This window comes from Salvelinus sp. IW2-2015, unplaced genomic scaffold (genome assembly GCF_002910315.2).
Source record: "Salvelinus sp. IW2-2015 unplaced genomic scaffold, ASM291031v2 Un_scaffold2128, whole genome shotgun sequence".
NCBI lineage: Eukaryota > Metazoa > Chordata > Actinopteri > Salmoniformes > Salmonidae > Salvelinus > Salvelinus sp. IW2-2015.
In genome coordinates, this window is record NW_019943463.1 from 5,726 (window position 1) to 16,695 (window position 10,970).

General features: G+C 51.6%; 1 protein-coding gene across 1 annotated transcript in view; it reads right to left on the reverse strand.

Annotated features, from left to right (window-relative positions):
* LOC112073032 (CSC1-like protein 2) overlaps positions 1 to 10,970 on the reverse strand; it is a gene marked incomplete at its 3' end in the record, with an annotated part of 91,901 nt that overhangs the window by 546 nt on the left and 80,385 nt on the right. The window contains 3 exon segments of the mRNA XM_070440022.1: positions 3,930 to 4,092; positions 4,367 to 4,432; positions 5,657 to 5,743. Of these exon segments, the coding sequence (XP_070296123.1) occupies positions 3,930 to 4,092; positions 4,367 to 4,432; positions 5,657 to 5,743 (316 nt within the window).

Sequence of the window (10,970 nt, forward strand, 5' to 3'; positions counted from 1 at the left end):
CGGCAGGTAACCTAGGGTTAGAGTGTAGGGACGGCAGGTAGCCTAGTTGGTTAGAGCGTAGGGGCGGCAGGTAGCCTAGTGGTTAGAGCGTAGGACGGCAGGTAAGCTAGTGGTTAGAGCGTAGGGACGGCAGGTGGCCTAGTGGTTAGAGCGTAGACGGCAGGTGGCCTAGTGGTTAGAGCGGTAGGGACGGCAGGTAGCGCTAGTGGTTAGAGTGTAGGGACGGCAGGTGCCTAGTGGTTAGAGCGTAGGGACGGCAGGTAGCCTAGTGGTTAGAGTGTAGGGACGGCAGGTAGCCTAGTGGTTAGAGTGTAGGACGGGCAGGTAGCCTAGTGGTTAGAGTGTAGGGACGGCAGGTAGCCTAGTGGTTAGAGTGTAGGGACGGCAGGTAGCCTAGTGGTTAGAGTGTAGGGACGGCAGGTAGCCTAGTGGTTAGAGTGTAGGGCGGCAGGTAGCCTAGTTGGTTAGAGTGTAGAGGCGGCAGGTAGCCTAGTGGTTAGAGTGTAGGGACGGCAGGTAGCCTAGTGGTTAGAGTGTAGGCGCAGGTAGCTAGTGGTTAGAGTGTAGGGACGGCAGGTAGCCTAGTGGTAGAGGTGTAGAGGCGGCAGGTAGCCTAGTGGTTAGAGTGTAGAGGGCGGCAGGTAGCCTATGCTTAGAGTGTAGGGACGGCAGGTAAGCCTAGTGGTTAGAGTGTAGGACGGCAAGGTATGCCTAGTGGTTAGAGTGTAGAGGCGGCAGGTAGCCTAGTGGTTAGAGTGTAGGGACGGCAGGTAGGCTAGTGGTTAGAGTGTAGAGAACGGCAGGTAACCTAGTGGTTAGAGTGTAGGGACGGCAGGTAGCCTAGGGTTAGAGTGTAGGGACGGCAGGTAGCCTAGTGGTTAGAGTGTAGGGACGGCAGGTAGCCTAGTGGTTAGAGTGTAGAGACGGCAGGTAACCTAGTGGTTAGAGTGTAGGGACGGCAGGTAGCCTAGTGGTTAGAGTGTAGGGACGGCAGGGTAGCCTAGTGGTTAGAGTGTAGGGACGGCAAGGTAACCTAGTGGTTAGAGCGTAGGGACGGCAGGTAGCCTAGTGGTTAGAGCGTAGGGACGGCAGGTAGCCTAGTGGTTAGAGTGTAAGGGACGGTAGGTAGCCTAGTGGTTAGAGTGTAGGGGCGGCAGGTAGCCTAGTGGTTAGAGTGTAGAGACGGCAGGTAACCTAGTGGTTAGAGTGTAGGGGACGGCAGGTAGCCTAGTGTTAGAGTGTAGGGACGGCAGGTAGCAGCTATGTTAGGTATTGTTGATAGACGGCATAGCGCTAGTGGTTAGAGTGTAGGGACGCGCAGGTAGCCTAGATGGGGGTTAGTGAGTGTAGGACGGCAGTTGCCTAGTGGTTAGAGTGTAGGACGGCAGGTAGCCTAGTGGTTAGATTGTAGGGGAGGCAGGTAGCCTAGTGGTTAGAGTGTAGGGACGGCAGGTAGCCTGTGGTTAGATTGTGGGGAGGCAGGAGCCTAGTGGTTAGATTGTAGGGAGGCAGGTAGCCTCGTGGTTAGAGTGTAGGGACGGCAGTAGCCTAGTGGTTAGAGTGTAGGGGCGGCGGTAGCCTAGTGTTAGAGTGTAGGACGGCAGGTAGCCTAGTGGTTAGAGTGTAGGGACGGCAAGTAGTCTAGTGGTTCAATAACTAAACACATGTAACAGCAGAAACCCCCATCACTGTCTACCCCCCAGCTCCTCAACACTGTCTACTCCCCAGCTCCTCAACACTGTCTACCCCCCAGCTCCCCACACTGTCTACCCCCAGCTCCTCAACACTGTCTACCCCCCAGCTCCTCAACACTGTCACCCCCCAGCCTCCCCAACACTGTCTACCCCCCAGCTCCTCATTACTGTTCCCCCAGCTCCCCATCACTGTCTACCCCCAGCTCCCCAACACTGTCTACCCCCCAGCTCCCCAACACTGTCTTACCCCCAGCTTCCCATCACTGTCTACCCCCCAGCTCCCAACTTCTACCCACTCCCTCAACACTGTCTACCCCAGCTCCTCAACACTGTCTACCCCCCAGCTCCTCAACACTGTCTACCCCCCAGCTCCTCAACACGGTCTACCCCCCAGCTCCTCAACACTGTCTACCCCCCAGTCCTCAACACTGTCTACCCCCAGCTCCTCAACACTGTCTACGCTCCCAACACTGTCTACCCCCAGCTCCTCCAAACACTGTCTACCCCCAGCTCCTCAACACTGTCTACTCCCCAGCTTCCTCAACCACTGTCTACCCCCCAGCTCCTCACACTGTCTACCCCCAGCTCCTCAAACACTGTCTACCCCCCAGCTCCTCAAACAACTGTCTACCCCCCAGCTCCTCAACACTGTCTACCCCCCAGCTTCCTCAACACTGTCTACCCCCAGCTCCTCAACACTGTCACCCCCAGCTCCTCAACACTGTCTACTCCCCAGCTCCTCCAACACTGTCTACCCCCCAGCCCAACACTGTCTACCCCCAGCTCCCCACACTGTCTACCCCCCAGCTCCTCAACACTGTCTACCCCCCAGCTCCTCAACACTGTCTACCCCCAGCTCCTCAACACTGTCTACTCCCCAGCTCCTCAACACTGTCTACCCCCCAGCTCCTCAACACTGTCTACTCCCCAGCTCCTCAACACTGTCTACCCCCCAGCTCCTCAACACTGTCTACCCCCACTCCCAACACTGTCTACCCCCCAGCTCCTCAACACTGTCTACCCCCAGCTCCTCAACACTGTCTACCCCCCAGCTCCTCAACACCACTAAATAACATTTGAAAACTGATGGAGAATGCGCAGAAAGAACGGACGGAGAGAAGCAACCGAGTAGACTAGCGGCTGGTTAGGGGATGATGCTGGCTGACCACGCTCACCGAAGGGGACGATAAGCCAGGACAATACATCACCTCACTAAACCAGTTAGTAACAGTGGAGCTCAGCTCACCGAAGGGGACGATGATTGGACAGGTGATGCTGTATGTCATGACCACAGTGAAGACACACATCATCCAGGCGTAAGCCGCCCCGAACTGAACTCATACGCCTGGTGCTGACAGACATAGAAATAGAGTTAAGAACTGGAACTCATACGCCTGGTGCTGCAGAGCATAGAAATAGAGTTATAGAACTGGAACTCATACGCCTGGTGCTGCAGAGCATAGAAATAGAGTTATAGAACTGGAACTCATACGCCTGGTGTTGCAGAGCACAGAAATAGTTACAGAACTCATATGTTTGGTGCTGTAAAGTATAGAAATAAAATATTAGAACGGCAACTCATTCGCTTAGTGCTGCCAGAACATAGAGATATAATTATAGAATTGGAAAACTTCATGATGCAGAGAGACACACATTAACACATAGAAGGATAAAGTAATCCTTCTAACCCCCCCCTCCCCCTTAAAAGAGTTAGATGCACTATTGTAAAGTGGTTGTTCCACTGGATATCATAAGGTGAATGCACCAATTTGTAAGTCGCTCTGGATAAGAGCGTCTGCTAAATGACTTAAATGTAAATGTAAATGTAAATTAACAGGAGGATATTATCATATGTCCTTAGAGAAGCCTCAGTTCAACAAAAGCATAGCTTGTCATGGTTGGGGTTCATTCCATTTCAATTTAGGAAGTAAATTGAAATTCCAACTTCCTCATTGCTCTCCTTATTGGAATTTCAGTTTACTTCCTGAATTGATTGTTTTGTAATAAATTTGACCCCGACCCAGTAGCATTTAACCAGAGAGGAAGAAGTGAAGCGAGAGGCTCGACTCCTCCCCCAAATCTGTACATTTATTCTCATCGTTGGAGCGGTCAGTCGACTATCTTGTCACTTTGATATATCTATGTGCATCCTAGATGCGATGTAGTTTATTATGAGATGTAGTTTATTTGGTGACGGAGGTCTTCCTGGCCACCAGGTGGCGCTCCTCTACTCACCCTCTTGACGTTGCGTCTCTCGGCAGCAGAGCGAGCCAGACACAACCGGGTCATATACATGAGCAGACCAGGGATCCTCAGCAGATCCATGGCGTTACCGATGAACGCCGACGCGATGACATAGTTCACAAAGAACGCCCCGTTGTCAGGCAGGAACACACACCTGGGGGGGGACAGGAAATTACATCACAACAATAACATACCTTTTTCACACTATCGTGCCAACCAGAACCAGAACCATACTACACTGGATTGGATATGTTCTGTTCCAGTCACATGACCACCACTAAGACTGACAGCTTTAGATTCCGAGCCAGAACGTGGCCCGACAAACGTGGCCAGCAGAAACCACAGTGCACAAGGTAAAGGCTCAAAGCTCCCTAGATGGCAGGAACCTAGGAAGAAACCTAGAGAGGAACCTAGGAACTGCTACTTACTCAAACCTCACAGCAGCGTCGGCCAGGAAGCGCTTGTCAAACAGCCATCTGAAGAAAACGTCCAGACTGGAAGGAAGAAGGAAACAGTTGAGTTGTCAGAGCGATAGAGGAGGAGGTGGAGTATGATGATCGTATTAGAGTCCATGGGACCATCAAGGGACAGATTCCAAACACATAAAAAATGGAACATGATGCGAATCTGCTTGGCACTCAGCATTAAGGAGGTGGATTGTGGGTAAGGACCTGTGGTAGACTAGTGTCCTGTCCAGGGGGTGTCCTGTACATTAAGCTGTCTCACTACAGAAACAGGAGATAGACTAGTGTCCTGTCCAGGGGGTGTCCTGTACATTAAGCTGTCTCACTACAGAAACTGGAGATAGACTAGTGTCCTGTCCAGGGGGTGTCCTGTACATTAAGCTGTCTCACTACAGTAACAGGAGATAGACTAGTGTCCTGTCCAGGGGGTGTCCTGTACATCAAGCTGTGCTCTCTACAGAAACAGGAGATAGACTAGTGTCCTGTCCAGGGGTGTCCTGTACATCAAGCTGTCTCTCTACAGAAACAGGAGATAGACTAGTGTCCTGTCCAGGGGGTGTACTGTACATTAAGCTGTCTCTCTACAGAAACAGGAGATAGACTAGTGTCCTGTCCAGGGGGTGTCCTGGTACATCAAGCTGTCTCTCTACAGAAACAGGAGATAGACTAGTGTCCTGTCCAGGGGGTGTCCTGTACATCAAGCTGTCTCACTACAGTAACAGGAGATAGGCTCCTGCCCTATGGGCCATTTCTGGCTCATATACAAGGCTTCTTATAGGATTCCATTGAAAGAACATTTTGGTTCAGGTCTAGGCCAGGATCTGTGTTCGGGAAACTGTCACAAAACGTTGACTACTAGCTATGTAGTGAACACACATACAGTAGATAGAAGAGTTAACTGGCTGAGTAGTAAGTTGTCCTCTGTAGCAACGCCAGGATAGTGGGTTCAATTCCCGGGACCAACATTTATGTCAAATGTATGCTTATATATATATATATATATATATATATATATATATATATATATATATATATATATATATACACACACAACTTCTCATTTACAACTGCGACCTGGCCAAGATAAAGCACAGCAGTTCGAAAAGCACAGCAGTTCGACACACAACTGCTGTGCTTTATACTTGACCAGGTCGCAGTTGTAAATGAGAACTTGTTCTCAACTAGCTTACCTAGTTAAATAAAAATTGAAATAACAAAAAATAAATATGTTATGAATAAAAAGACATGTAGTACCTGCTGAGTCCTAGAGAGGGCAGCAGTAAGACCATGAAGATGAGGAAGGTGTAACATTTATGCATGGTTGTCCTGTTCTCTCCAGACCTATTAGAATACACGGAAAGTCAAAACGATCAACATTACACACAACAGCTCTCTCTGTATGGCTCTACCAGGTAAGACAGGTCCCAGATCAGTTTGTGCTGGTTTTGCCGAATTCCTACACACTGGACCATAGGAGTTGGAAAGACGGCATCAAACAGATCTGGAACCAGGCTAGCCAGGTGACAACAGAGAATACTTAAGAGAATGAGAAAATGTATCTCTTCATTCATTATATTATACATACAGCACAGAAAACATCCACTGATGTCAACTCCAATACTGTACACACAGAAAACATCCACTGATGTCCACTCCAATACTGTACACACAGAAAACATCCACTGATGTCAACTCCAATACTGTACACACAGAAAACTGATGTCCACTCCAATACTGTACACACAGAAAACATCCCGTGATGTCCACTCCAATACTGTACACACAGAAAACATCCACTGATGTCAACTCCAGTACTGTACACACAGAAAACAGTGTGTTTCTTTAGGAGAGTTGTACCAGGTCCAGTGGCCCTAGAAGAAGGTGGAGTAGTGTGTGTGTGTGTTGTACCGTGTCCAGTGTGTGTGTGTGTGTGTGTGTGTGTGTGTGTGTGTGTGTGTGTTGCCAGGCAACCGCAGGGTGCATGTGACCTTGTCTACTGCAGTAGTGCCTAGGTAGAGGTAAGTTGCAACGCCCGCTTACCACGTGCTTGCACACTCTCGCTTACAGCTTTGCTGCCGCCGGCTAGCCCTTGTGTTGAATTGGGAAGCAGCTTCATGCACAAGGCTCCGCTTGCCGGTACAAAGCCTCTCCATGACCAAGACTCCTGTGGGGCCTCCTCGCAGCGGCACACATTGACGGGTTGTCTTGAAACTCCAGACTAACCCGGCAGGGGGATCTCAGAGCTGCAGTGGTTCCCAGAGATGCATCCGTACAGGCCCACCTCTGTGTGGACACGCCCTGGCAGCCATCCACCACTGCCCTGCTGCCTTGTGGGTTAGTCTGGTACGACTAAAAGTTAGGGGAGCACACCCTGAGAGGAAAGCAGCGTGCTGGCGGTGCGCGGTGGGCGGATGCCAACAGACTGGGGATCCGGGAGCCTCCTGCCGCTGTGGAAGATACTGGTCGTCCTGGGTTTCCCCCCTTGCCACTGGAATTTCAACCATCCCACAGTGAAGTAGTGCTGTTGGGGATTGCGCACCCTCAGCGGCACTGTAAATAACTTCCTTGGCGCCGGTATCCACTTCTGACCTCGGTGAAGCCATCAACCGGAAACCGGACTAAAGCCTGGCGGCGTTGGGGGTGTCTGGTGACGGGGGCAGGAGTAAATGCACTGGGAGTCCTTAAAAATCAGACCCCTGCACGCCAGCGGCACAGGGCTATTATGGGTCGCCAGCAGTTGGGACTTGGCAACTGTTCTCGGCAGACCCCTGTGTGACTGAGCAGCCCTATTTAGGAGCCAGACTGCTCACCCCAGCTGGGGAAAGGCCTAAAAATTGCACTCACACTCCTTCCTGGATAGGCTACCGCACACCTATCGAGAGTTCCACTCAGCGATTGAAGAAAATGCGAAAGAAAATAATTCCCCTAAAACTGGCGACATGGAGCATCAGAACTCTTCTGGACACTGACGATAATAAACGATAGACCCCATCGGAGAACAGCTTTAATTGGTGCAGAACAAAGGCGCTACAATATTGACATTGCTGAGTGAGTGAGTGAGACCAGGTTCCCTGGATGAGGAGGGAGAAGGTTACCTCTTCTTTTGGAAAGGTTACCCTCCGGGGGGGGGGGGGGGGACAACATCAGCAGTGTGGGACTGGCAATTAAGAATAGCCTTTTACCCAGCCTCACTGAAACACCTGTCGGTATAAGTGAAAGACTCAGTCTCTCTGTATCCCCCTTAGCCAAGATGCGTTATGCTACTCTTCTCAGTGCCTAACAACCAACATTACCATCTGAAAATGAGGCGAAGGACTGCTTCTACCAGTCACTAGATGAGGCCCTTCACCGCAACCCAGGGATGACAAGATCTTTCTGCTGGGTGACTTCAACGCTAGGTTGGGACAGAACAACAGGATATGGAGCAGAGTTCTGGGTAGGCATGGTGTTGGCCAGCTCAATGAGAACGGCGTGAGACTGCTAACTATGTGCCGAGTATGATCTCATCGTCACTAACATCTTGTACCGACAGAACAACAAATATAAAACATCACGATGTAACCCACGCTCCAAACACCGACCACTGATCAACTACGTCATAGTGACACGTTCTCACACTAATCACGTCCTGCTGACACGTGACATGAGGAATGTTGGACAGATTACCGTATGATACTGGCTACACTCCAGGTGAGAATACGCCCGCCCCCCCCCCAACGCCTGTAGAAGTCCAGTAAAGAGTGTCTGCACTGTACCCGGCTTTGAGAAAGCTGCAGTAAGGGATGAGTTCCGTAGCCCCCATGGACCAGAAGTGGGCATCTATCAGCTCAGAGGATCCCATGGACCCAGAAGTGGGCATCTATCAGCTCAGAGGATCCCATGGACCCAGAAGTGGGCATCTATCAGGCAGAGGATCCCATGGACCCAGAAGTGGGCATCTATCAGGCAGAGGATCCATGGACCCAGAAGTGGGCATCTATCAGCTCAGAGGATCCCATGGACCCAGAAGTGGGCATCTATCAGCTCAGAGGATCCCATGGACCAGAAGTGGGCATCTATCAGCTCAGAGGATCCCATGGACCCAGAAGTGGGCATCTATCAGCTCATAGGATCCCATGGACCCAGAAGTGGCATCTATCAGCTCAGAGGATCCCATGGACCCAGAAGTGGGCATCTTCAGCTCAGAGGATCCATGGACCCAGAAGTGGAATCTATCAGCTCAGAGGATCCATGGACCCAGAAGTAGGAATCTATCAGCTCAGAGGATCCCATGGACCAGAAGTGGGAATCTATCAGCTCAGAGGATCCCATGGACCCAGAAGTAGGCATCTATCAGCTCAGAGGATCCCATGGACCCAGAAGTAGGCATCTATCAGCTCAGAGGATCCCATGGACCCAGAAGTGGGAATCTATCAGCTCAGAGGATCCCATGGACCCAGAAGTGGGCATCTATCAGCTCAGAGGATCCCATGGACCAGAAGTGGGCATCTATCAGCTCAGAGGATCCCATGGACCCAGAAGTAGGCATCTATCAGCTCAGAGGATCCCATGGACCCAGAAGTGGGCATCTATTAGCTCAGTGCTCTATCAGGCAGCGGCCCACTTCATTGGCTACAGGAGGTAGGAAACAGCAGGATTGGTTCGATGAGAACTCGGACACAATCACAACCTTACTGGACAATATGCACAAAGCAGACAGGGCCACTCAACAGACCCACATCTGATACCCTCCGCCAGCAATGGTGTGCATCACGCAAGAAAGTGCAAACAACCTTGCATGCTCTGCTGAACGAATGGTGGACGAATAAGGCACAGGAAATCAAAATGTATGCAGACAATTTCTACCATTTCTACAAACTGAGCTAAAGCTATCTATGGCTCTAGAAATCACTCCATCACTCCCTCAAAACAGCTGTGTCTGACTCTCTTGACCCACCAAAACCAAGATCCTGATGAGGTGGGCTGACCCACCAAAACCAGATCCTGATGAGGTGGGATGACCCACCAAACCAGATCCTGATGAGGTGGGCTGACCCACCAAAACCAGATCCTGATGAGGTGGGCTGACCCACCAAAACCAGATCCTGAGGAGGTGGGCTGACCCACCAAAACCAGATCAAATAACAACACGGCTCGTTGGCGCTGACAGCATCCCGGCAGAGAGCTACTGAAGAAGGGAGGTTACTGCTGACAGCATCCCGGCAGAGCTACTGAAGAAGGGAGGTTCCTGCTGACAGCATCTCGGCAGAGCTACTGAAGGGAGGTTCCTGCTGAAGCATCCCAGCAGAGCTACTGAAGGGAGGTTACTGCTGACAGCATCCCGGCAGAGCTACTGAAGGGAGTTTACTGCTGCCCAGCATCCCGGCAGAGCTACTGAAGAGGGAGGTTCCTGCTGACAGCATCCCAGCAGAGCTACTGAAGGGAGGTTACTACTGACAGCATCCGGCGAGAGCTACTGAAGAAGGGAGGTTCCTGCTGACAGCATCCCCGGCAGAGCTACTGAAGGGAGGTTCCTGCTGACAGCATCCCGGCAGAGCTACTGAAGAAGGGAGTAACTGCTGACAGCATCCCGGCAGAGCTACTGAAGAAGGGAGGTTCTGCTGACAGCATCCCGGCAGAGCTACTGAAGAAGGGAGGTTCCTGCTGACAGCATCCGGCAGAGCTACTGAAGGGAGGTTACTGCTGACAGCATCCCGGCAGAGCTACTGAGGGAGGTTCCTGCTGACAGCATCCCGGAGAGCTACTGAAGGGAGGTTACTGCTGACAGCATCCCAGCAGAGCTACTGAAGGGAGGTTACTGCCTGACAGCATCCCGCAGAGCTACTGAAGGAGGAGGTTACTGCTGACAGCCTCTCGGCAGAGCTACTGAAGGGAGGTTCCTGCTGACAGCATCCCAGCAGAGCTACTGAAGGGAGGTTACTGCTGACAGCATCCCGGCAGAGCTACTGAGAGGAGTTTACTGCTGCCAGCATCCCGCGCAGAGCTACTGAAGAAGGGAGGTTTACTGCTGACAGCATCCCGGCAGAGCTACTGAAGGAGGGAGGTACTGCTGACAGCATCCCGGCAGAGCTACTGAAGGAGGGAGGTTACTGCTGACAGCATCCCGGCAGAGCTACTGAAGGAGGGAGGTTTACTCCTTGAACAGCATTCCCGGCAGAGCTACTGAAGAAGGAAGTTACAGCTGGCAGCGTCCCGGCAGAGCTACTGAAGAAGGGAGGTTACTGCTGACAGCGTCCCGGCAGAGCTACTGAAGAAGGGAGTGTACTAGCTGACAGCATCCCGGCATAGTACTGAAGGAAGGGAGGTTACTGCTGACAGCATCCCGCAGAGCTACTGGAAGAAGGAGGTTACTGTGCTGACAGCATCCCGGCACGAGCTACTGAAGGAAGATTCCTGCTGACAGCATCCCAGCAGAGCTACTGAAGAAGGGAGGTTACTGCTGACAGCATCCCGGAAGAAGGCTAACTGAAGAAGGTGAGCGTTCCTGCTGACAGCATCCAGCAGAGCTACTGAAGAAGGAGGTTACTACTGACAGCATCCCGGCAGAGCTACTGAAGAAGGGAGGTCC